Genomic DNA, 27,629 nt, shown 5'->3' on the forward strand with positions numbered 1-27,629 from the left:
CTATACACATTTGAGAATTTGGAAATGCTTGTAAGCATTTTGTGGGTTTGGGGGAGGGGGGTTCATTCTTTCCTCCATCATTATGGTGTTGTTGTCCTGGTCTGTCAGTCGGTTTCTGCTATTCCAAGAAATGACTCAGCCCTAGACACTTTTTTGCATCGTCTGGAGTTAGAGAGTATGTCCACACTGCAGTGTAAGCCCAGGGTTCAAACTTAGGCTCAAGCCAAACCCTGCTTTCATCTACACACAAATCGTGTTAAACCAGGGCTTGGTCCCAGGATCCCATGGGGAGGATCCAAGCCTGAATCAAGCCAGGACCCTGGGTTCAAGCCGTATTGCTTTGCAATGTTGATGCAACCCCATTGAACTGGCACTCTGGGAGTCTGCCAAAAGTATCCCACAATCCTATGGGACGACTTTCTTTGTTCTCTGGAAAGTCAATTTGGTGGACAGTCAAGTTTAGCCATATTGCACGGTGGACAAAGGGCTAGAGCGGCCACATTTTGGGAGGGCGCTAGGAAGTCTGGAATATGAGTGGTTGGACTCGGGCCCACAGAATGCAGTGTAGACACAGGTTGGGACCCAGGATTCAACAATTCCTAACCTGGGCTTACAAATATGTGTAGACACTCAAGCCCTAGGTTAACAGGGTCTACTAACTAGAGTCCTACTAGCCCTAGGCTTACACTCCCTTTCCTCACTGTATTCGCTACAGTCCCAAGACCGCTGATTTAGAATAACACTCTTAACTCCTGTCCACTCAGATTTTTTTTTTAGGTGAGGTTCTGCCACTCTTTCCCTGTGATCCATCCATACCTTGTTTTAACCCACTTCGGGAGTCTGAGGAGAAAAGCAATTCTAAATCCCGTGTCAAAATCAGCATCTCCCAGGCCACAGCATCTCCTTCTGATGAAACAAATGATGGTATAAGACACTGACTCTCTCTCTCATCTGCTTTTTTCCCGTTAGGACATATAACTTTACTTTACGGCAGCCGTATTACCAGCCGGAAGGAGAGGAGAATCCATTCATCTGCTCGTCCCATCGGGATAACGGCATGCAGAAATGCTCCAATATCCCAAACAGGAAGGAGTACAGGGTGGAGTGCACCTTGAGCATGGACTCCTACAACCAAAATTTGTATAACCCAGATTTCAGCAACAGGAGCGCTTGCATAAACTGGAACCAATATTACAACGTATGCAAGGCAGGGGATGTAAACCCGCACAATGGAGCTATTAATTTTGATAACATTGGCTATGCCTGGATAGCTATTTTTCAGGTAGGATTTTGCAAGTGCTTGTTTTGTCTTGTTTTTTCCCATGTTGCTTGAAGGGGTTTTGACAGATGTTAGTTGAAAAAGGAATATGCCTGCAATAGAATGAAACTGGTAAATAGATGGGACGTGTCAGGTAAATGAACCAAAGAATAAACTCCGTGCTGTTTGGAGAGAGGCAAACAATGACATTTTTCAACACATTTTAGAAAAGAGAGTGAAGATTTCTGATAGTAGAAGGGTTTTTCCTCTAGCAGACAGAGGCATAACAAGGTTGAGTGACTGCAAACTGAAACTCAATAAATTCAGGCTAGAAATAAGACACATCTGTAATAGTTAAGGCCGTTAACCATTGGAACAACTTACCAAGGGGATTTGGTGGATTCTCCATCACTTCAAGCCTTTAAATCAAGATTGAACATCTTTCTAAAAAAAAATATGCTCGAGCTCAACCACAAGATATGGGCTTGATTTAAGTATTACTGGGTTAAACTCTCTGGCCTGTGTTATACAGGTGGTCAGATGGGATGATCTAAATGGTCTTCTCTAGCCTTAAAAGCTAGAAAAACTCCTTGTGCAGTCGTTTACACCAGTGCAAAGTGCAATCAGGTCAGAATGGGAGTGTTATATTTACCAGAGATGTTTAAATGGCTACCCAAGGTGTAATGTAACAGATAATCAAGTCCTTGGTGCACTGTTCCCTGAGGTCAAGAGCAATAGATAGTAAAGTTTATGGTCAGGAGGCCGTTGTGGCTTAGGGATTGTCTACTCACCAACTTTAACTTTTAATTCCCACCTTGTGTTATTTCGGTGCGCATCCGTGAATGGCATTGTTTTTTCCAAAATGAGTGTTCTGTTTTGATTTAGGAATGTCAAACTATAATATACATTTATTCTGAAACAAGAAATAGGTTAGTTCTTTGGTGTGAGTTTCTGTGAAGACCAGCCCACCTAGGGAATAAGGTAAGAAGAGTCTGGCTGAAGCTGTTCCCTATATAAGAGGTATGGAAGGAACATGGTTTTTCTACACACAAGTTGCACTGCTGTAACTAAAGTGGTGCAACTTTGTGTGTGGACAGAGTGCATCAGTGTAAACTTGGCTTACATGTGCAAGCTGAACTGAGGCAAGTCTGGTTTAAACCAAAGTATGCAACTCCATCTGTGACATGTGCCTTCTGGCTGGCCTGGCCAGGATTGTACCAGGGACCTCCAGAGCTAAAAACATGAGCTTGCTACAATTTGAGGGTCTGTAGCAACTCTTCTTCTCTGTGCATCAACACACAAGCAGATTTTAAACACACACTTTTGAGTGCATTACACATGCACAAAGTTACACCGCTTTAACTGAACTGAACCTTTAGTTAAACTGGTGCAGCTTTGTGTGTAGATCAGCTAAAAGGAGAAGTCACTTCCGATCCCAACAGCAGTGACGTCTAAGTAGATTACCAGGCAGGAATCGTCTGATCAGCTTATCATAGAGGCCTTGTCTTCCCTAGGAAAAATGGTGTGTGCTTATCTTGTGTTAGCTAACGTGGTAACTAACACAAGGTAAAATCCTAGTTTGTAGTTTTCACATGTTAGCAGGTCAAGATGAACCCCAAACTCCCCCATAGTTTTTGACTTGACCTGCTAACCCACAACAAAGCTAGCAGGTCTTCTCTTCACGGGGATTTGTCCTAGTGTTAGTTACCGCACATTGGCGAGCATAAGCTAACACGCCCTTTTTCCTAGCAAAAACTTACCTAGAAAGCAGTTTCTGTGCTGTCTGTCCTTTGAAAGTCTCCAGAGCCCTAAGCCAGAGTTGTAGCAGTGACGTCTTCACAGCTTCTGCTCTTCCCCTTTTGAGACTTTTACTGCCATGTTTTGTTCCCCTTCACTGTGAGTAGCATTTTGGCATATATCTTACATGGCTGTGCAATGTGGTAAATAATACATATGTGTTGCTGAAGGGGTGAGTTTGTTGCAGTAAGACCTGCAATGAAGACAGGTGTGACATGCAATTGTTTTTAGCCGCTGCTTTGTAGTTTGGTGAATTACATAAGCGAAGGTTAAATTGGAGAGTAGTAAGAAGAAAGGGAGAAGCAAAGAGGGAGAAGGAAGAGTAGGGAAAAGGTAAGGCTGGCGGGGTGAAGGATTGACCCAGATACTCATTAATAGGTGAACTTTGTTGCAAAGTTTGTGCTTTCTTTTCTCACATGATCTGGTTCTTTCACTTTCCGATATGCAGGAATGCCCCAATGGTATGGTCGTTAGTTCCCATCATCAGTGCTCTTCAGCTTCTGCCGCTAGTTTTTTCTTCCTTTTAATTATGTTAATTACTAATAATTACCTGTTGGCATTTGTAATTGGTGTGATTTTCTTTTCTAAATTTTCTTCTATTCCCTCCGCGTTCTAAGAAGCCCAGCTCCCAAGGAAGATAGCCCGATGTGCATATTTTGTTTGCTTTCAAGTGCTGTCCCAGTGGCATATCCTGAGTTATGTTACTGCTGCTATCTATTGTTCTAAAATGCATCCAGACAGGTTTAGATGAGTCCCAGGCATCCACTATTAAAAATGCATTGGTACCCGCCTGGCATTAATGTGTCAAAATAGGAGCAGCCTCCGTGACTTCTCATATTCCTGATTGGTGCTGCGTGGTGCATGGAAGAAAGGGGAAATTAAAAATAAGAATGTGTCCATCAGTGCGCTGTCCCATTTGGCATCCTCCTTTTCCAACAGGTGGCTAAGCATGTTATCAGAGCCTGATTGATATGGCACAAGTGATCTCTTAGGGCCTCCGGTCTCTGGGCGGGTGGTATCGTTACAGAAAAAGGGTAAAGGCCGATTCACTGCAGAAGTCCCATGCCTGGGCAGTTAAAAATGGTCAAATGTGTGTTCAGGAGGCAATGCTGCTTTCTAGGCTCCTGGGAAACAAGTTATTCATTTCACTTTGTCTCTGGGGCAAACTCTAGCCCAGATGAAATGTGTAGAATTCACCCCAGGAAGAAAACGTATCCTTAGAGCACAATACTCCCACGACTTGAATTGATTCCTCTGGGAAGACAGAAGGCTGATATTGGGTGCGTAGATCATTGTGACGTCCTGCTTTCAGATACTGGGAGGTTTGTGTTTGGTTTCAGGATTGCTGCTTTGGCCATCAGAATACTATCCCCAGCCAACTCTCTTCTTATATATTTTTCCATTTAGTGCCTTAATTTTGAGCTTTTAGAAATAGAAAACAAAGTTACTTCATGGGCAAAGATGAACTTGGGCATTGAGGTGACTGCTTAACAGGGCTATGAGAATATGGATAATATTAAGTATTATCTGAGTTGTTAGGTGCTCAATCAAAACAATTGCTGGAAAGCAGAGACCATTAAATTCTCATTAGATTTCATCAGCTAATCAGGATGGCCCAGGTTAGACCTCCAAGGAAGGTCCTGAGGGCTGCAGGAGGTAGGGTTGACGGTTTTAGAAGGCCATGCACTTCGCTATCTTTGACCCAGTATACTGTGTAACAGGCGTACTGCCGCCGGATGTGTTATCTTTTGGATGAGACAGATCCAAGGTCCTGCTCACTTCTGGCCAATAACTATGCTTTTTGCAACAGTGAGAGTGGAGAGGTGACCCTGAGGTCTGGCCCAATTCCAATTGGGATCATGCCAGTCTGAAGACTCAGTTGGATTCTGTATTCTTCATCCTTCACCCTACGCTGCTTTGTAGTATAGCGGTGTTCGAAAGCTGCTCTGCTCTGTGCTAGAGGTACCAGCGTTGCATAGGGTAGCCAAGAGATCGCTATGCAGGCTTTGAAGGTTTTGGAAAGCCTATGTAACAATATGAAAGCAAGGTCAACATCCCAGGCAGATCAGTAAGTAAGGTCTGCGTTTTTAACAGTATGTTGGTGGTGCTCCACTCCGAGTGCCCTGCCAAGCTGACTTAGGCTCATTTCCAAAAATGACTTAGGCACTTAGTATAGGAGAAGGTAGCCGCAGGGGGCGGGGCTAACCACTCCAAGTACGTATCTGCCTGGGACCCTCGGTACAAACTCGGTGCCGCTGACCCCTCCTGCTGTTTGCGCTGCTGTGGCGACTCTCTGTTTTCACTGCGCTAACTCCAGGTGAGCTAACTGCCGGTTTGTCTCCTGGAGCTGGGAATCACCCCCCCCCCACACACACCTCAAAGCGTTGGTGTGCCCCAAGTCTCCCGGTGACGTCTACTGCCTGTCTACCACTGGCAGCGGCGTGTAGGGTACGTGCAGCTACGTGCGGCAGTGAAAAGCCAGCTGCATCCATGCTGTAGCTACATGTGCCAGTGAAATGCTCTGGCGGGGGGAGGCAGCGGGAAAGGCGCTGCGGGAACCTTTCCCCGCTGCTTCCTTCCTGCTGGAGCCTTTCCCTGTGGCAGGGAAAGCCTCCAGCAGCAGGGAGGCAGCAGGACACTACACTGCTAAAAATGCAGTGTAAACGTGGGAGACGCTGCTTGGGGATGTAGAGTACCACATAGGGTATGTACCCACAGGGTTCAGGTGTGTCTTTACTCACCTAGTCAGAGCCTCACTGTCTGCACTAATAACGAGGAGTCCTTGCGGCACCTTAGAAACGAACAAATTTATTTGGGCATAAGCTTTCGTGGGCTAGAACCTACTTCATCAGATGCATGGAGTGGAAATACAGGAGCAGGTATAAATACATGAAAGGATGTGGGTTGCCTTACCAAGTGTGAGGTCAGTCTAACAAGATAAATCAATTAACAGCAGGATACCAAGGGAGGAAAAATAACTTTTGAAGTGGTAAGAGGGTGGCCCATTACAGACAGTTGACAAGAAGGTGTGAGTAACAGTAGGGAGATATTAGTATTGGGGAAATTAAGTTGAGGTTTTGTAATGACCCAAACACTCCCAGACTCTGTTCAGGCCTAATCTGATGGTATCCAGTTTGCAAATTAATTCCAGTTCTGCAGCTTCACGTTGGAGTCTGTTTTGGAAGTTTTTGTTGTTGAAGAATTGCCACTTTTACGTCTGTTATTGAGAGGTTGAAGTGTTCTCCTACCGGTTTTTGAATGTTATGATTCCTGATGTCAGATTTGTGTCCATTTATTCTTTTGCTTAGAGGCTGTCCGGTTTGGCCAATGTACATGGCAGAAGGGCATCGCTGGCACATTATTCATACCCATGCTAGGGGGGCGTGCAGTGTACGTTGTCTGCATGCACCCATCAGGAGCGTGCAGGGTAGACATACCATGGAAAGTCAGTGGGATGTAGGCTCCCAATGCCTAGTTACCAAAAGGTGTTGAGGCACCTCACTGCAGTGGAGGTTAGGCTGCTGAATCCCTTTGAGGATCTAGGTCCCAGTGCCTAAAGCAATTTTAGAAAATGATCCTTAAGCTCCTAAATCGGTCAGGTCAGACTTTGCAATGTGGAGGGGAGCAAGCCTAAACGCCGTTAAAAATCTGGGCCCAAGGAACTTCAGCAAGGAGACTCAAGACCGTGCTGATAATAAATTCACGAAAGACATAAGGACTATGGCTGCATCCATGTGTATGCGAGGATAATAATTCCTTATGTAATCCTACAAATTATTCATGTTTTGATTCTCTTCATTTGTTGTGTAATAAGCTAATTCATGTATGTATTTGTTACGAAGGCACGTTCAATGGCGCATTATGTGATCTAATTATCTTACTACCGAATAAATGAAAGGAGATGGAACCTAAATTAACTGTGAGGTTTGGCATGATATTAAGATCCCTTTATTGCACATGAATTTCAGTAGCAACAGTAAGAGTTGTAATTATGGGTATTGTCGTACTACAAATGATGAATTACCCACCTCAGCAAAGTCTAATGTAATCTGAATTACAGATCCTGTTTTGCAGGACATCAAAACACTGCCACCATCTACACCAGAAATTACGCTGCTGCAGGGCCTAAGCTAAATAAAAGCCGGCTATGTCAAGGGAGCCGGAGTGTTGCTATGAGATATTGTGCAGGGAGAGGAGAGATGATTCAGGCTGCTTTATTTGTATCATTTCATTTTCCATCTCAAGCTACGAAGGGCAGGGCCCACAATGGATCCTTCTGACAGAAGGTATACTCTGGGCAACATTTTACAGGCAGTTGTTGGGGTGACCGTGACATCAGTTCTGAGTAGGAACTGATGAAGAAATGTAGGGGACAATCTGTTTCAATATTTCCTTGAATCTCTGATGAAACTTGAAAAGGTAAATTTTTCAAGTATCATTGTAGGGATTTAGTTCAACACAGGAAGGGAGTGTTCTGTCTAAGCAGTTAAGGAAGGGCACTGGGAGGCCACTCTCTCGCTGTTGTTTGTGACTTTCTCTGTGCCCCTCTTACGTGATGTGTTCCACCCCAGAGGTGGCTGCATTTCAGTCCTGGGAGACGTTTACATACCATTTAGGGGCTTTTACAGTTGGAAGGCCGTATCGAAGTTAGTCAGGCTGTGAGATTGGGGTGCATATCTTAAACTTCGGGAGCGTTTTGGTTTCAGACCCATCTCAAACACAAGGGCATATCGCTTTTCATGCACCGTTTCTCCAAGAAGAAGAGTTAATCAAGTCGGATAAGCAGCACACATCTGGTCCTTCGTCAGAAGGCTCCAGTGAGGGAATTCTCTGTGGAGGCTGTTATGTACACTTCTGCTGTCACTGAAAAAAACCCGATAGTGTGCAAGAGAGGCTTGGCAAGTGAGCAGCATGACAAGAATGCCCAAGAAAGGAAACGCAGAATCACCTTCTCAGAGAAAAATACCTAAAATACTGAGTGGTATTGAAGGAGCTGTCAGCGACCACGAGAGATGTCTGTGTTATCTTGACAGGTTTCAGAGTAACAGCCATGTTAGTCTGTATTCGCAAAAAGAAAAGGAGGACTTGTGGCACCTTAGAGACTAACCAATTTATTAGAGCATAAGCTTTCGTGAGCTACAGCTTGGAGAGCTTCTGGCCGCCACTGGTCCTGCTGCAGGCAGCAGTAGGTTACAGCAAGGAAGGTGAACGTGATAAACGCACCCAATAAATATCGCCCTGCTCAGGAAAACATGTTATAAGAGGGAGCAGATTTGGAGGGGGGAATGTGATGCCAACTGCCCCTCATTCATTCCTGTGTGGAGGAGATTTCTCTGAATGAAATACACAGGCAGGAGGAAGTAGATTTTCAATGGAAAAGGCATTTGTGCTAAGGAAGAATGTACTCCGACTATTTAGTCCTCCTGTTGTGCCTTTCATCTGAAGAGCTCAGAGCACCCTGCAAATGTGAACTGGGTCACCAAATGCCCCTTTAAGGCAGATATCATTATCCCCATGGGGAAACTGAGGCACAACACGGTTGAATGATGTGAGTCTCAAAGCGCCTGCTGCTCCCATAAGATTCACAGAAAGCTGCGAGAGCATCGCGCCTTTAAAAAACCAGCTCATAAACCAGCCCAAGACCTGCAGCGAGTCAGTGAAAAAGCAAGGAATAGAACCCGAAAGTCCTGCCTCCCAACTCCCTGCTCTGACTAACTAAGGCAACATTCCCTGAGTCCATTGTGTAAGGGGCCACCTTCCCTTAGTGCACCCTAATAAACCCCTGTCAGAACAGAGGGGAGTTAACTGCAGGAGTTAAATAAGGCCATTTACACTGCCCAATCCTGTTTCGCTTGAAGCAAATGAGAGTTTTGGCACTGAGTGGAGTGAGAGCAGCGTCAGGCCCCATATAGTGGGAGGCTTTTGCTCCTTTTCAGAGGGCTGATGAGGATGTGTTCCTCTGCTACATAGCTGCTGGTGCCTTCTCCTGCATTTCTCACTGAGCAATTAGCTGCTTCAGGTACAGTCCCAGCATGCTGGCATAGTGCCCAAGCAAGCGTGACAGCAAAAGACAGCCAAAGCTTCTTTCCAGAGCCAGAAAGTTATATGTGGAATTCTACCTTCTGAAATTCCCTCTCTGTTTGCAAGTGGAGAAGTTAGCTGTGTCCTCTGGCTTGTCCGGAAAGCAGCTGGGACATTTTGTGAGTTACTAAAATGTAAAGAATTATTAATGCTTTATATCACTTCCTATAAATTCTGATGGGAAGCCCAAGAGACAGAGTGCAGCTCTGGAATGCAAACACCTCTGGATCTGTCTGGGTTTGGATCCAGGATATTTGGGGCAGTGTGTTAAATGGGTCAGCCAAGAAAATTCTAAGTCAGATCTGGGTTCAGACTTCAGACACTTGCTGAAGCTGGGGGGCAGGAGGGTTCACTTGCTCTATCGTTGCAAAAGTTTTTGCGCAGTGTACAGCCTGGCGAATAATGGATTTTCAGTCTGTTGGCAACATTGAAAAGTCAAAAAAAAATTGTTGGGTCAGAACAAAATCAAAACTTTTCACATTTTTCAGTAAATCAAAAAGTTGGGAAAAAATCTGTTTGGGGTGAACAAAATGGTTCATTTCCACAAAATTGAATTGTTCTCATTTCAACCAATTTTAAATGATTCTGAATTTTTAAAATAACATTAAAGGAAAGTTTGAAATCATTAAAGGAAAGTCGTTTCAAACCAAAAAATCAAAACGTTTCGTTTCAAAAATGTTGAAGCAAAATGTTCAGGGGGGTTTTTTTTGTTTTTTTTTTTTGAGGGGGTGGGGAGGGTAAACAAATGATTTCGTGAAACCAACTTAAATTTGCAGTTTTGATTTCTGCATTTTTTGCCAAAACTGTTTGACCGAAAACTTTCACCCAGCTCTAATGTAGTGTCCCAGGTTTATTTGAGTGGCCCCTGCTGCCCACCTCAAAGGGAAACCAACTTGGGTGGTACACACGCTGACTTCAAAAGTTCCTGAGAAACATTCTCTTCCTTGGGGATCCTTCCAGTTACGCTGGAGTGGAAGCAACATAGACTCATAGAAATGGAAGGCTGGAAAGGACCTCAAGAGGTCATCTCGTTCATCACCCCGCTCCCCCGATGCTGAGGCAGGATTAAGTATACCTAGGATATCCCTGACAGCTGTTTCTCTAACTTCTTAAAAACTTCCAATATCATCCCATCCCGTTCAAAGCAAAACCTGCAGCAACTCTGATGAAACGCTTCCAGAGCCATTCTCAAGAAGATCCAAAAGTCCCTTATGCTAGTCCGTGTTAATGATTTTCAGCCTAGATGAGCTCCAGTTGAGGACATGGTGTGCAGAGTTTTGAGCACTGCCTTCCTTGGAAGTAATAAAGGCTGCACTAGACTCTACCAGTAATCAGAGTAATTTTGCAGGCATCCCACTTGTTATGCATTGTGGGGGAGGAGTTAATTCAGAGTTTGGGGAGTATTCTAGCCCATGTGGCATACACAGTTTTTGCTGTGTAGCTGTAGTCAAAGTGAGGATCTTCTGTGGGTTCCGTATTGGCTTGGATTCCATTTTTCTTGGTAAGGGAATTGCTCTGTGAATGCTTTGCCTTTCAGCTTTGATACCTTTTCAGACTAGTTTATGGTTCTCAGTTAAATACATTCCCTGTGCATAAAGTACTTTACAAAAACAATGAAGACTAAGGATAATTATCCTGGTAAATCAAACCTCATTAATATATACTGAGATATGATTTGTTGTTATAGCCGGCATTCATCTAAAATTGGTGATACTTGGGAGATAAGGATTTTGCATTATTTAGTGTAGAATGGATAGGCAGTCAGATAACATCCTCATCATTACAGAAGTTGCTGTTGGGGTTAGATAATTTCATTCAAAGGCATCATTTTCTGCTCCTTGCCACCAAAGTCAATAGGTCCTCAGACTTGCTGCCCATGGATGCTGTCAGGTTCAACGGCAAAGGGAGAGTCATGGGCATTTATTTTAAAGGGATAGGGTCTGCTATTTTGAAATCAAAATGTACAGGCTAAAATCCTGCCCTTAGTGGTAGAAACCACCTGGAAAGGAGGGAGTGGTGTTGGTTGTCTTCACTGCGGGGGGGGGGAGGAGTGTGTCCTTAACTTATGTGTCCTTAACTCAGACCATGGTACATTGACCTGATAACCACTTGTTTATCAGAGAAAGCCTGCAGTGTATGAACCATGTTTGCTGGAGCCATGTCTGTATACATCAAACACTAAGGCCATCAGCAGGTATCAAACTCAAGGCTTTCAACAGTAGAAGCACAAGCCTCTACAGCTTCAACTTAAGGACTGACTCTGTTAGCTGGCACTACATAGCAGACTTTGATCCTCACTGGGACCAAGAGTGAGAGGGAAGCTTGATCAAATGTACCCATTGAAGTCAATGGGAGTCTTTCCATTGACTGCAATGGGCTATGAATCAGGCCCTAAGACAGCCTGTTAATATTTTTCTTTTTCTCCAGAGAAGTAGTTCCCAGTTTTGCTTTTAAACTGAGTTCACTTTGAAATTAGAAACTCCTTTTCTGTGGGGAGCCACTCATTGGAGTAGAATCAAGAAAGAGAAGGTGGGGGGAGGTGCTCATAAGCTTTCAGGAACTTTTGAATATTTAGGTCCAAATTCTGCCCTCTGGTGTAAGCTTGCATTCTCACTGAGCTCAGGAGGATTGCATGGTTACTGGGCACAGAATTAGGTTGATGATCAGGAAAGCAGCTGGGCAAAGGAGAGATTTTTGGTTAAATGATCATTCTGAAAAATCCGTTGTTTCATGTCAAAGCCAAAAATGAGGGTTTTTTAGAAATTTTGTGTTTAAAAAAATAAAAGTTTGAGGTCAAACAAAACATTGTTTTGGTTTTGAGCATTTTTAAACATTTCTTATTTTTTAAAGTGAAATGAAAGGCCATTTTGAATCAAAAAATAGAAGCATTTGTTTTGAAAAAAATCAAAATGAAACGCTTCAAATTTTCCGAAAGTTTGGGGTTTTCTCCCCCTAAATTTGCTTAATATTTTGGTGTCACCAAATTTGCATTTTTCACTGGAAAAAAGGTGTCGTTGAAACATATCATCCAGCCCTAAAAGGGAGCCTTTCTTTGAACAGGGCTATGGGGGGAAATGGCTGATGTTTGAAACTTAGCATAGAAGCGATCTGTGTTTCGCATGGGGCGGGAAAAAGTTACTTTTTAATCACTTCTGAGCATTTCTGGGTATCTAATAAGATTTTAACATTTCTTTTGTGACAACACTGCACCATTTTACTGTCCTTCCTGACAGTCCCAGTGATAAGAATTCCTGGGACCCTGTGCTAGAACAGAGGCTGCTAAGAGGCCACTCCTGGGACAGTTTGTGTTTTTTGTTTTAGTTTAGGGGTTTTTTTTTGCCACAAGGGGACTGTGTCTCATTGAAAACTCAGCATTGGATCTGAGAATCAAGCTGGGTTCTTTCTATTTTGTGCAATCTTCTATATTGTCGCCAATCCTAGACCCAACTAAATGTGTTAGAGATCTGGTAAGAGTATTATTGAGCTGTCCAATTATATAATACGTGTCTATTTGGGGAACGATTCCATTGGCTGTAGGAGGGAAAAAAGAGAACCCAGCTTAACTTTCAGATGCCTGTGTGACTTTGCAATGCTGGATATTGGTGGGGAAAGAATGATAGCATCCTTTTATTTGTAAATGGAGCGAATTTCATCCAGAGTCACTGAAAGAAAATGAACATGAGGCTCCACAATGCTGATTTTTTTGCAATCACTTTTCAGAGTAAATTGACGCTCTGCAAGACTCCCAAGTTTAACGAGAAGGTTAAATATGCTTTGCAAAGTAAGGCAAGCCTCAAAGTGCAGGAATACCTATTCAAAGGATATTACTCAGAAAGTAATAAAAGCTGTTTTTCTGCCCGTAGAGATTACTTAACAGCGTGTGTCATGAGGAAATAATTAAAATTATGAAATGGACTTGAAAAATATAGTTCGTGATTTGATTAGCTGCCAAGCACGCTGCATCAGAAAAGTAATACTCCATTATTCACTGTTCAGAGCTTGTTAGCCAAATCAATATGCCCATGAAAGGGCAAAATACATAGAAAAAGGGCCTTCAAAAATGCATGTTAAAGGCCTTGTAAATTTACTGAGAGCATCGCAGTAATTAATTAGCTCCAACAGTTTATGATATCATCGAAACTCATCTTGACAAGGTTCATAAAATCCTTCTAGTGGGGCCAGCAAAATTGAGAGATAAGCAGTGTAAAAAACAGAGCAGATCACAGACTCTCCGTCTAATCACCGTAATGGATTCTGATGCAGATAGTCTCCATCTTGCACAAAAAGAACCCAGCTTGAGCAGCTAGAAAGGCTGAGTGGAAATGTGTATATTTGAATATAGATGTAAATGTTGACTGATATATCAATTAAGATGATCCTGGCATGCAAGGATCTCAAAACATTTTGCAAATGTTTAGGATTCAATCCTGTGTTAGACCCTGATTCAGTAAGGCAAGCATATGCTTAAATGCTTTGCTGAATCAGGTCCTAAACTTTTGAAATGAACAAGCAAGGGTCTTGACTAAGGTGTCAGAGCTTGATCTAACTATTAGGCAACATTTTCCTGCCAAACATAGTCAGAACAGCTCTACATGTAAAGCTAGTTCAAGTGATTACAAAAGCAGAGGTTCCCAGTGTTTAAGATCTAGTGCCAGGGATGAGGCCAGAATTTAGCAGGCCGTGCATTTAGTACTTAGCTTGTTGGCTTCCCTTCACAAGGTAGTTTTTGCAAACTTCTCCATTGATTAGCAGGACTTCAAGGTTCATTTCTATCTGCAGCAGTCCATCTGGCACTCACCATTAGTGCTTTATAATATACCGAGAAGACTTAAGTGTTTCAAAAGTAACACTGACTTTCCTAATTAAAGGAGTGTGTGGGGTTTGGGTTTTTTCCCTCTTTCAAAAAGTGACACTAAAGAGAAGAAAAACTTGACCTCGAGCTGGACTGTGTCCAAGTCTCTGCATACACTTTGGCAGAGCTTGGAGACCATGCTTTTATGGTGAAAACTTGTAGACGCGCAGTAAGAAATAATTCCAGAAAGAGAGTTAAAGTGATCTGGGGACTGACCGAAAAAAACTAGGTAAACTGTCTCCCATTGAACAGCGAGGATGCCTGAGTTAGTAGCTACTGGCTTTAATCTACAGCTCCCTTGTGACTTTAGGTCTAAAGTCTTAGGCTGATTCTGATTGACTTGAACAGAAGGCCTGATTCTGCTCCCACTTACACTGCTATAAATCAATGGCATTACGACAGTGTAAACATAGCAGGAGAAGCAGTCCCAGGATAACTGAGGTTTTGTCTTCACTACAAAGTTTTTCTGGCCTAGCTATGTCAGCAAGGGGTGTGAAAAACTCATAACCCCTAGCAAAAACCCTAGTGTAGACACACAGAATCCTTTTGCCAGTATAGCTTATGTTGTTCAAGGAGGTGATTTAACTGCACCACCAACTCCTCCTTTCTGTCGGTATAACCTGGCTCTCCACGAGAGGCTTTGCCGGAATAGTTTATACCAGTATGGCTGTGCCAGCAGAACATTTTTAGTGTAGACGAGCCCTAAGGGGCTTGTGTACGCAGTGCGTTACTCTGCGCCAGAAGGGTACGCGTTTTAACGCACGCTAGCATATCGTGCGCTAAGTGGCCATATGAACCCTGGTGGCACCCACTAAAAGTTTCCCTAGTGCATGGTAACATAGGGCTGTTTGCAACTGGGCTACATTAGTGCACACTAGGGAGCTTTTAGTGCACACCAGCAGGATCCACATGGGCCAGTTATTGTGTGACACGCTAGTGTGGACTAAAATGTATACCCCGCTGGTGCAGACTCAAGCACCGTGGAATCAGGCCCAGAGAGACTTTGTTGTTGTGATTCTCCTCTCTCGCCCATTGTGCACCAGGATAATGCCATCAAGTAACTTCTGATTTAGGGCCTGAGGCAAAGGTAAATGAAGTCAAAGCGTGTCTTTCCATTAGTTCCAGCAAGCTTTGGACCAAGTCCTTGCACTGATGTGAGCAGAGATTCAGGCCCTGGCATGTAAATTGCTGGGACAAGATGCAGGGTTTTAGCAACCACTTCTGTTGGGATTTGGGTGGTTTAATCCACCCCTCACCAAGATGACAACATACATATGAGTGTTAAGGGAGTGGTAAAAGCGGGCAGGGAGGTTGGATGGATAATCCAGTGTCTGTCCTATAGGACCTTCATCTGCCTAGGATGACAGCTCCATTTTCTGCCCAGGAAGGTCAGTCTTCATAAACCAAATCCCTTCCTGATGCTAAGGGGAACTTTTCTTTCCCTCTCCTTCTCTAGCATGTTATTGCAATTGGCAGCGGCCTGCGAGACTAGCTTGCCAATCATCTTAATTGAATCTTTCAGCTATTTCCCTCCAGCTGCCGTTTTTGGTTTGCTGCGTATCTCGCACAAATCTTTTTCATCAGAGCAGAATTAGGAAACGTGTTTCTTGCTGCCTTATCTCTGTTGATAAATAATTGCATGTTGCATCTATGGGAGGCTTTGAACTGGTACGTTTTGGAGGGGCTGTTTAATACGTCTGTCTGTGAACGATTCTGACTTGAACCGAATTTAATTATTGAGCACGGATTGACACGATTGCAAAGCACTGGGAAAGGTGCTTTGGGCCCTTGGAAGATATTTAAAAGGGGCTTGGAGGAACAAATGGGGCTAGTGTCAACTGGATTAATCACAGAGGAGACTGGAAGCAGGAGGGGAGTAATTTCCATTTAATAGAGTAGGTGATAGTACATTCAGGGTGCCCGAAGGAGGGGTCATAGGCAGTACAGTGCTGAAAAGAAATCAGATTTTTATGGGCAATATAGAGTATTCTTGACCTAATCTCCAACTGTTTTTGGTCTGGGGACGTAAATAAGGGATCAAATTCTGTTCTCCAATGAGCACCATCAATCCAGAGCAATCCCATGAAAGTTAATAGTTACTGGATTTGGATTTACACCAGCGTACTCTGGAATTTCACTATGGACAGCTCAGTTTGTTCCAAAGAATCAACCTGTTTAGTTCATTTTATCTAAACCAGTGATGGACAAAAGCCCTGGAGCCTGATTCTCCCTATATTAAAACAGGTGAAAATTCTATTTCAACTCACATTGAGCCTTTACTCTGCCAGCGTTGCCTAATGGGGCCTTAGTGTAAATGAGAGGCTCTAAAAGTATAGAGGCTTCTTTCAGCTCAGACAAGCATCCACGTGGTGGATTTTGCCCTACCTGTATGATTAGAAAAAGGAGCTGGACATCTTGTGAGGACCAAGGTTGCTGATGAGATTTCCAGTGGTTCCTGGTTCCAACCACCTTAGAAATCCCTCAGGAATAAATTTTCCAAGGGTATTTCTGCATTTGACATTGTGTGTGCATTGTGAGAATGAATCCACCTGGAGCCAGTCACACCTATCGGTCTGCATCATGTTATTTTACAAGCGGCTCAGCAATGCAAGTCCTAATTACATCTTGAATATTCTGGGAGCTGGGTGAGTGTTTTCGGCCCGCTGCAGCAGAAATCTGGTGTGTCGATTGACAGCAACTGGAAATGATGTGTAATGCACGAGAAAAAAACCCCGCTATTAATGTAGATTCAGTTCTCCCTCACCACACACGCTCCCGAGTTCCTGAAGCTGTTTCTCAGGCACTGCACTTCATAGTGCCCCAAGCACTTGACCGCAGAGTGGCCGTCGTTGAGATGCCTCTGCCGTTTAATCATTTTACTACATTCGATTTGAGGTTTGCCAGCCAAAATCCAATTCAGTGAAGAGGTACAGCCAATATGTTTTGGGTCCCTGGGCTCATTTTTCATCACCAAGTGGATAGAACACCTGTTACCACAGCTGTTACAGCGTGACTCCAAAAGACTCATTGAAAGAAGGGAGAGAGGGTATCAAATAAAACCTTGAGCACTACAGTGGAGCCTGCCTTCTTGGGTAACTGGCAGCAGTTTGATATACATTAAAAGCTGTGTTCTCTTGCACTTTATCGACCAAAAAGCTCTAGAAACCGGTATTTCTGATATCTCCCAATACAAATCTTCAATAGGGTTGCCGGGTGTCCAGCTTTCGACCGGAACACCTGGTCAAAAAGGGACCCTGGCGGCTCCTGTCAGCACCACTGACTGGGCTGTTAAAAGTCCGGTTGGCACAGGGCTGGCAAGCTCCCTGCTTGGCTCTATGTGGCTCTCCGGAAACAGCGACATGGTTCTACTGCTCCTAGGCAGAGGAACGACCATGGGGGCTCCGTGCACTGCCTGTGCCCGGCCCCGAGTGCTGGCTCCACAGCTCCCATTGTCCAGGAAGCGTGGCCAATGGGAGCTGTGGGGGTGGTGCCTGCGCGGACGCAACGCGTAGAGCTGCCTGGCCGCGCCTCTGCCTAGGAGCCAAGGGACATGTCACCACTTGCGGGGAGCTGCCAGAGGAAAGAGCTGACCGGATCCGGCACCCCAAAACCCCTCCAGTGCCCCAACCCCTGCCCCAGCCCCCCCCACACCAAACTCCCTCCCAGAGCCCACGCCACGCACCCCCTCCCGTGCCCCAGCCCTAAGCCCCCTCCTGCATCCAACCTCCCTCCCTCCATTGGTAAGTATAACTCTTAGTTAACCGGAATTTTTGACTAACCAGCACCCTCCATGCCCCCAACATGCCGGATAACAAAGCTTTTACTGTATTACCATGCTGGCTGCCAACTTAAGTTCCTTGGATTCCCTGTGAAATAGCACAAGCAATTAGTGCTGGAGACGATCCTCTTCCTGGCATGGCACATGCCTGCCAGGGACTCAGATGAAAGAAATTTTGTTCTGTGCAAATGTTTCATCCACATTCAACACAAGGCAGAAAACAGCAGATTCAGAGCCTGAGCCTGCTGTCATGTCAGTTTTACACTGTTGAATCAGATAGAGTTACTCTTGACTTCCAGTGACTGAAGTGAGAAGAGAATCAGGTGTGTGTAGTTTTCTGTCTCTTTAAACTATCTTCCCTTCAGCACATGTGTAAACCAAGGGAGAGTGAAGTGATGGGGCAAGATGATGGAAACTTTCTATTCCACCAGGTTTGGGGTGATCATGGGTACCAGTGTTGTGAGAACACTAACGGTTATGCTGTTGCTTATAAAATCAAACAACAAAGACCCATGTTTATTTCAGCTCCATTAGAAAAACAAAGGAGGAAAGGATGTACATATCAATGGGAATGTCTACGCTGCAATGTAGGCTCAGGGTTAGTGGACCTCAAGTCAGCGGACTCTGGGTTAGCGAACCCAGGGCTTGAGCATCTACACTGATTGTCAAACCTAGGTTAGGAATTTTCTAACCTGGGCCCGAACCCAGGACTCCAGCACCCACACTGCAATACGCAGACCTGAATCCAACCACCAATATCCCAGATTTCCTTGCGCCCTCCCAAAATGTGGCCACTCTAGCCCTTTGTTCGTGGTGCAGCATGGGAAAACTTGACTGTCCAGAAGACAAAGAAAGTTGGCCCATAGGATTGACAGGCTCCCAAAGCACAAGTCCAGTGGGGCTGCGTCTACACTGCAGAGCAATAGGGTTTGAACCCTGGATCCTGGCTTGACTCAGGGTCAGAACCTTCATCCCTTTGGTGTCCTGAGATCCTGGGTCCAAGCCCTGGGTTAGTGTGATTTGTGTGCAGACAGAAGGCGGGTTAGGCTTGAGCTTGAGTTTGAACCCTGGGTTTACATTGCAGTGTAGACATACCCTATATTCCTTGCACATGCCATACTCCCACTTTAAGGCTACTTATACAATACCAACTAATGTGGAAGAAGTCAGACTGACTCTCTCTCAATGGCTGTCACCAGCACTTTTTACAGAGTCCTTTTATAATCTACCTGCAGATATGCCTATACGCACATTAGGCCTGATTCTGATCTCATTCACACCAGTGTCAATCAAGAGTAACTGTAGGGCCATCAAGGATCTCATTTACCCCATTTCAAATGTGGTGTAACTCTGGAGGAATATCATCTAAGTCCGAATGGAGCTAGTCCAAAGGCTGGTGTGTAACCGAGGACAAAATTTGGCCCTGGCTCTAGTTTACCGCCAGTAAATTCAGAAACAGGTGTATTGGTTGTGCAAAGAAGGCAGGATCAGATCCAGCACAGGGCGTGAAATGTTGAATGAATGTGCGGCTGCATTTTAATTAAATAAATAGCTTGGATGATGCAGCGGCTGTTACTTTGCTCTGAACACTGGCTGCTTAGTGTTAATTAAATCCTCAGCTCCTTTCCTAAGGAATAAGAGATTGAAAACACAAGGATGTAATTGATTCACCATTTAATTTAAGTAACTTTCTTTCGTTCAGTTTGCCACGGTGCCAACAATAATGTGATTTTAATAGTCAGCTTTGGAGTAGATATTGCAAAGAACTGAGGTAAAAAAATAAAACCTCTTTAAAATCAGGAGCATCTCACTTTAAGGGCAACGGAACCAACAGACCAAGGTAGATTTCATGTCCCTGTCTGTAGCTTTGCTGCAGGGCCTTCTCTAAGTTCTGCTTTGCGCTGGCTCTGAACCCGTGCTCCGGCTGTTTCATTGTGTTGTTTTATCAGTTTGAATCATGCTTGATTCCTTTGAAACCTTAGGCCAGTCTCTTGGCCACATGTGTAGCACTTATTACTGTGATGCTAAGCCAGCGAGGAAAGAATTACTGCGAGAACAGTGACCGACTTTGCGAAGTGATAAGTAACAGGCGTCCGCAAGAAGTTTGACATTAACTCTGATCCTAATTGTAACTTATTCTTTTTTCCTCTTCTTTCTCTCCCCGTAGGTTATAACCCTGGAAGGATGGGTTGACATCATGTATTATGTTATGGATGCGCATTCTTTTTACAATTTTATATATTTTATATTGCTTATAATAGTAAGTATGACTCACTGGACACACGCACTCCCCCGCCCCTCATTGGTAAAGTTGTGTAAGGGCCCTTTCCTGGAGAAGAGCCAGGTGTTGTGATTATGGCCCCATCAGCATGTCATTCGGGCCACGAGGACACTCTGCAAACCCTGGGTGTCATCATAAAGGTGGTTTTACGCTGCGGGTGGGAGATTATGCCACAAAAAGCTTTGTCCTGCCTAGCAACGTATAGGATGCATTGCTGCGGCTTGTCAAACCATATAGGCCCCTCCCCTCCCTCTCTCTTGCTCTCCGAGTCTCGATCTTATAACCTTGACTTCTCCTGGCTGTTGTGTCTTGTTGCCAGGACTGCTAATGAGAATAAGCAGCACACGTCTCTTGCTTCCCACTCCCTAGCCTCCTTGACATTCCAGAAGGCAATCTGTTTGTATTAGAAAGGAACTATTTGTGTAGAACCCCAGATGCCGGATTATTAGCAGAAATGTCTGCAGCAAGATGTCCTGAGACATCTACACAGCAGCTATAGGTATAATTTCCAACACTTACAGAAGTACATGCACTTGCTTTGAGGCTGCTGTGCTCTGGTGGTTAGTGCATAGGGCTGGGAACCAGGAGACCTGGGCTTCCATTCGGGACTCCCTCGAACATTTCTGCGTGTTCATAGCCCATCAGCAAAACCAGAAGGTGACTAATTGGGACCGAGGGTGGCACCCTTCGTTCTTCCCAGAGAGCGCCCAGGCTGAAGTTAAAGACTGGAGATTTTCACTGCACATCAGTAACCCAGTGATTTCTCCAGAGGAGGCATAGAACAATGGCCCAGATTAAAGCCATAGATTTTCTGCTGAGCCCAGCACACAGGCAACAGCACCTTGAGTCTACCTCTTGATGTGAGTCACTTTAAGTCTCGGTGCATTGGTTCTCGGAACAGGAATGCTGGACGTTTCCCTGAGGTTGATCTTTTGCAGCGTGCTAACCAGGGAAGTGAGAGGGAGGGGCAGGGAGAGAAGGGGCAAAGCCAGCATGACACCGTATCCACCAGCATGGCCTTCAGCAAAGCAAAGAGAGGGGGTCAGTTGTGGTCTGTCCTTGTGGAGAACCTCACAATTCCTTATAAGTGCCACTACCCTTGGCTAGCCCTGTCTCCCTCCTCTTAGAGGGATACTATGTTCCCATCAGGCAATGTGACCTGAATAGAAAGCAAGTAGAGCTTCGTTCTTGACCATGAAATGTAAGTCACCGGACTGGAGAAGGGTCTTAGTCTGCATCCTAGCTACTGTCCGAACACAGACGGTAAGTGTTTCGTTCGGACACACGTACATAGAAAGACCAGACATCAAGTGGTGCTTTTATTTACTGATTTCATTTTGGTTAATGACTGATTTCAGCGCACCTGTGGCAGTGTCTCTGGGCACCTGTACGTGTAGATGAATATGCATATACAGCTCCGAGTGGGGGTAGGCCAGTGAGCGGACTCACTGGCTGGAGAAGGGCCAATAAAGATCCCAACTCTGCAGGTTATTTCACAACTCTTGCCTCAGGCCTTGCTTTATTTCGAGAGACAAACCTCTGACTCAGACCGCCTCGACTCAAACTCTGGGTAGCGACTACACAAGGACTTCCCAGCGTCAGCCAGCTGGGAGGAGAGTGGGTGATGCCTACACTGCAGCTGGGGGTGTAATTTCCAGCACAGGTAGCTGTAGGTGCACTAGCTTTGATTGAGTCAGCACACTAAAAATAGCAGTGTAGCCACCGTGGCACAAGCGGCAGGATGGGCTGGACACCTGAGTACATTCCAAGGGGTTTTGGGTGGGATTGTACTGGGGCCGCTAGCCCTTCCCGCTGCCTGCACCACCGCAGCTACACGGTATTTTTAGTGTACTGCCTTGGTCAGAGCTAGCGCAAGTATGTCTACCCAAGCTGGAAATTACAGCTCCAGTGTAGGCGTTCCCTTTGTCTTAGCACCAGCTTCCCCTTTCCTTTTATGACCCTGCGCGGATCAGCTATGTGGTTGGCAGGCATTTATTAACTGCTTCTCTGCTGGAGCACCTTTACTCTTTGTCACGAGGGACTAAACCTGAAAGGACTCTCCAAATGGGGGGTTTGAATCCTGGCTGGTGTCTCAGACATCAGAGTACATCATGCCAATAGGTAAGTTAGTTAAAAGGAAAAGAGGAAATATTGGCAGTTCCAGTACAAGAGAGAGAGTGAAACACAGACTACAGAACTTCCGCTCTGCACGTTGGCCAGCTGCTTGCTAATTAAATGGCGTACTTCTCGGCAGTCCTTTGGTTAAATTTTGTTTTGCAAGTCCCACAATAACCTATGTCAGTCTAGGGTTTGAGGGCCGGGTGTTTAAAAGTAAAGATCTCCCTCGTTGCCTCTGAAATAGCTTAAAAGAGCTTACCTGCAAATTAATTAATACAGCACTTGGTTCTCCAACAGCAGTCCTGGGTATTCAGCATGATGGTCAAATCCTGATATTAAAATGAGCCCAGCAAATCTTGTGACTCCCCTGGGGCAATTGAGTGTGTTTGGTGGGTGCCTCTTGGTAAAATTGCTGATTCCTCTCTTCTTGGCTTCCCCAGGTGGGCTCTTTCTTCATGATTAACTTGTGCCTGGTTGTGATAGCAACACAGTTTTCTGAAACAAAGCAGCGAGAGAACCAGCTGATGAAGGAGCAGCGTGCCCGCTACCTCTCCAACGACAGCACAATCGCCAGCTTCTCGGAGCCGGGCAGCTGCTACGATGAGCTTCTCAAATATATCTGCCACATCTTCAGGAAGGTAAAGCGGCGGACGTTACGCCTGTACAACAACTGGCAGAGCAAGCGCCGGAAAAAGGTCACCCCCAACAGCGCCCCCAGTGGGCAAAGCCGCAGAAGCAAAAAACGCATCACCTCCATCCACCACCTCATCCACCACCATCACCACCATCACCATCACTACCACGTCAGCAATGGGAGCCCTCGGGGGCTCTGCTCCAACCCTGAGATCTGTGACCTGGAGCTGAAGGCCATGAAGTCTGGGAGCCAACTGATGCTTCCATCTCCATCCCCCAACCTGCATAGCCCTCCTCCTCATGTGGATTCAGAGTCTGTCCATAGCATTTACCATGCCGACTGCCACGTCGAAGGACCCCAGGTGAAATGCAAGTCTTCCAATGCCTCTGCAAGTATTAAACTGACCGCTGGGCTCACCACCAACCATGGCAATATGAATTATCCAACCATCTTGCCTTCTCCAGCTAGCAAAGCCAGTTCTGCCCCGGTACCCAAAGGGAAGGAAAGTGGCAGCCCCCCTGTGGCCATGGTTAATAGCCCTGTGAGTGTGAATGCAGCTCCTTTTGAGAAGCTCCATCAACTGATGGGAGAGCATGGTAAGAACAAAGGATTTGACGTCCTGCTTGGAATTAGTGGACAAGGGGCGAATGGTCAGATGGGATTTGTAGGAAAGGGTCTTCAAGGGCAAACTAGAGCCCAATTTCATATCTTCATGCGAGCTCCGACCTTTCTTCTAACTGGGGATGGGTGAACCTCACAGGGGTCGGAGTTCAGGTTCAGGGTAGCCAACCACCCAAGAGTTTGCATGCTTGTCTAAAGCACATCAGGACTAGCCCAACTTCTTGGTTCTGCAAAATGGAGGCTGAAGAGAGAGAACAGGCTTTGTATTGGGGCCCTGTTGAAACCCAGAGGAAAATAAAAATCCTGGGGAGAAAAAGTGAAGCCAGCGCGTAGCTGTGGGTGAAGGGTCAGCCTGGTTCTTAGTCCGTCAGAATCAGTTTGACTGTTTCTCATGAAGAGCCACAGTCCTCTCTTAAGCTAGTGGGGAATCCTGGGCAGACTGCAGGGTTTGGGTCAATGAGGTTGCACTAGTGCAGCTGTAAACTTGAAGACTTTCTCCCCGGTCCCTCTCCCCTCTGATTTCCAGGAGCTTGTCCCTGCAAAATTGGGTTCAGAACAGGATGTACTTTGGGCTCCTATTTTATATTTGTTTGTCTGTTTGTTGCCATATAAAATGCCCCCTTGCCCACACTGAGACCTGCTGCAAGTACAGGAAAGAATCAGGGATTGTTAATCATGGAGGCTGTATTGGGACAAGTGGGGGGAACGGATGAAATCTCCGGAGCAGTGACATGAGGGCAAAGCCATGAAAGGTGTGGGGCGCTAACTGGAGAGCAGATAGGTCCACATAGGAGATTTCCTGAACAGTGTAAGCAGAGAAGCCAGGAATAAGGCAAGTTCTGGACTGTACACTTTGTTATGCCCTGCCTTCTGCTTGCTGGCTGGTTTGAAACTGCGTGAATGCGCAGACAGTGAGCCCTCAGCAAGACTGCCCGCCTCTTTCTCACTGCTATGAAACAAACAGCTGGTCGCTTTTCACCCAGAGAACAGTGTTCCCTTGAGTTTCCCTCCTCACTCCCACCCAAAATGAAAACCCACTGCCTGGAATCTGGTCTCCAGTGTGGCAGTGATGAATGAGGATAGAATGGACGAGAGGAAAGGTACTGTAAAGCATCTGGTCCTCCAAATCAGCAGCCTGGCAGGTTCTTCTCCGAGCAGAAGCAGCCAGCCCTGGTGGCTTCGTTTATTTCCGATCTCTGATCTTTTGTCCCTGATGTTGCGAACCCTCGGTCTCGCTCCTTGTCAGCCTCTGATAAACTGATTTATCAAAGTAAACCGCTGCCTTTGGAGTAGTTTCTCTTGCTGTTCTGTGCATATCCTCCTGGGCAGCTGGCTTCCAAGGAAAGCTTGGATGTCAGCCATCTACGCTGCATGAGTTTTGCCCCACGTTCGGGCACGTTTCTCGAGGCTTTGGTTAAAAGGGGAGAGCCCACTCTACATGCTGCACCATTCCATGTGCTCATTCGCAAGTCCAAAAGGGGACAGGAAAATGAATCTCTGTAAATGAAAAGAAAGATGGAAAAAGAAGCTTCTTACAGAGACCCCCAAAACCCGCTCTTGCTTCCACGGTGGACCCCCTGGCAGCAGAACCTGTGGGGTTCTGCTGTGCAGTGGGGAGCGATATGGTTGCCTATGCTCGTACTCAACAGAGGGGTGTGGGAGCAGCAGAGCCACATAAGTTTGGATCCTCTAATCGTCCTCGTCTTCCGTTTCTCCCTGCACAGGGGAATGTACAGGGCTGCAAAGCTACTGCAGACTCAGAGCTCTTTTAAATCAGGGAAAGGACAGCATTAATGTTGAACACACACACATCTCATGAACTCTTTCAACATACGTATCCCTAATTGTACGTTGTGTGTGGCCTCATTCAGCATTGCTGACTCTCACGGTTTTATTGTGAGTTTCATAATATTTGTTGCTTTTCTTAAAACCCCAGCTGCTGGAATCATGGGATTATGAGAGACTCTTAGCTTCCTTTTTTTAAAAAAAACAGTGTCTAGCCCTCAAGGTGGCAGAGAAAAGATGGAAAACTTGAACTCTAAAGTCTAAAACTACAAAAAGTAAATAAAAAGACCCCACATTATTATTTTTAAAATCTCATAATTTCTAAGTCAGTCTCGTGATCTTTTATGTTTGTGGCTGTCAGTATAGTTTATATTCATCCACGCATGTACACACACAACTATTTATACTAGTGATGTAGCTGTTAAGAGTACTAAGTATGTCTTGTGGGTCTGATTTAAGGTCGTCTGTGAAATATGTTGGGTGACTTTTTCCATGTCGTTGTTTTGAACTGAATGCACAAACGGGTAAAGCTCATGAAATTATTTATATAAATTACATTCACTGGACACTTGCACCCTTTTAAAATGCTCAGGGACAAGAGGGGTTCATTGTAACGTTCTTCTGTTGCTTATGCAAGGGTTTTATATTCATCAATGGCATGGCCTTAACTCTATAAGTTAACAAAGGCTAGAGTGTGAGAATCTGTATTTCCTTTGAGATAAAAGCCCACGCTCCTGGAAGTTGAAAGCAAAGAAATGGTTCCAAGGCCGTTGCTTGAAACTCACAGTCCAAGCCAGAGGTTGGTCCTGCTGATGTGCACAAAGAGCCCCGTTCTCTGTGCTTTTATGTGAGATAAGGCAGTGCCGGATTCACCTTTCACTTAACACCCACGTGAATTCAGGGGAACACCAGTGACGTCACTGGATTTTAATTTGGCTCAGCATTCTTCGAAGACCTTGCTATTAATAATGCCATTAATAATAATACCCTGTGTGTATAGAGGCCCTTTCAACCCTAAGGATACCAAAGCGCTTTATATACTCTACCAGAATCGTATCATCACTCGCTGAAGTGCAGCCCCCTACAGGGTGGAACACGGCAGCTGCTTGTCAGTGAACTGCAATGCTGCAGAACAGTTGACAATAGGAAGTAAAGAAGATGGTTATCAGGCATCTCTTGGTCACTTGCAAGGGGGATGTTTCTAGGGGGAAGGAAAGTCGAGTGGAATTCCTGGTGGAAATCCCTGTGACTCAAAGCCACCCAGATGAGCACATATCTACTCTTGCCTCCTCAGCTTCCAAATCTGATTTCCAGCTTGACCAGTCTAATGTCCGATCCCTATCCCATTGGTAGGGTGGCCACTCATGCAGCCCCAGAACACCGGACATTTTCGTACTTCCAGGAATAGTGTCAGCCTCCCCCCAGCATGACCCCACCTCTACCAGCGTGAGGTCACGCCACATGAGGGCTCCATTTTGAAGAGCAAGCTACCTCATCCCTCACATGCATGGCATCCTCCAGCCGTGACACTGGACAAACCATTTAAAAACGGGATTGTCTGGCTTAAAATTGTCTGAATGGCTTGCCTTACCCCGTGGCCAGACAGCTTGAAGGTAGGGTTGCCAGGTGTCTGGTTTTCGACTGGAACACCTGGTCAAAAGGGGATCCTGATGGCTCCGGTCAGCACCACAAAAGTCCATCAAAAGTCCGGTTGGCGGCGCAACAGGGCTTAGGCAGGCTCTCCCTACCGGGCTCCGCACGGCTCCTCAGAAGCAGCGAGATGTCCCTTGGCTCTGAGGCAGAGGCATGGCCCCTGCCCTGAGTGCCAGCTCCGCAGCTCCTATTGGCCGGGAACTGCAGCCCGTGGGAGCTGCGGAGGTGGTGCTTGCAGGCGAAGGCAGCGTGCACCACACAGAGCCGCCTGGCTGCACCTCACCGCCGAGAAACATGTTGCCACTTCCAGGGAGCCACCTGAGGTAAGCGCTGCCCAGAGCCCTCACCGCCTCCCCAGCCCTCTGGTCCAGCCCTGAGTCCCCTCCTGCACCCAAACTTCCTCCCGGAGCTCGCACCCCTCACTCCCTCCCGCACCCCAACTCCCTGCTCCAGCCCTGAGTCCTCTCCCTCACCCAAACTTCCACCCAGAGCCTGCAGCCTGAACTCCCTCCCGTGCCTCAACCCCCTGCCCCAGCTCGGAAACCCCTTCCCGCACTCCAAACCCCTCAGCCCCAGCTCGGAGAAAATGAGCAAGTAAGTGAAGGGTGGGAGAGAGTGAACAATGGGGGGGTGATGGAATGAGTGGGGGTGGGGCCTTGGGGCAGGGGCAGAGTCTTGGGGAAGGGGCACAAAAGGGGGCGGGACTAGGGAATTTGGTTTTGTGCAATTAGAAAGTTAGCAACCCTACTTGAAGGTGGCGGCAGACAGCAG

General features: G+C 45.8%; 1 protein-coding gene across 1 annotated transcript in view; it reads left to right on the forward strand.

Moving 5' to 3' along the window:
- CACNA1H (calcium voltage-gated channel subunit alpha1 H) overlaps window positions 1-27,629 on the forward strand; it is a 479,184-nt gene that overhangs the window by 319,944 nt on the left and 131,611 nt on the right. Inside the window, exons 7-9 of the mRNA XM_084642056.1 lie at window positions 970-1,282; window positions 19,934-20,026; window positions 22,606-23,395. Of these exons, the coding sequence (XP_084498182.1) occupies window positions 970-1,282; window positions 19,934-20,026; window positions 22,606-23,395 (1,196 nt within the window). The remainder of the gene's footprint in view (window positions 1-969; window positions 1,283-19,933; window positions 20,027-22,605; window positions 23,396-27,629) is intronic.

The sequence above is a fragment of the Lepidochelys olivacea genome (assembly GCF_965140295.1).
Source record: "Lepidochelys olivacea isolate rLepOli2 genome assembly, chromosome: 10".
Taxonomy (NCBI): Eukaryota; Metazoa; Chordata; order Testudines; family Cheloniidae; genus Lepidochelys; species Lepidochelys olivacea.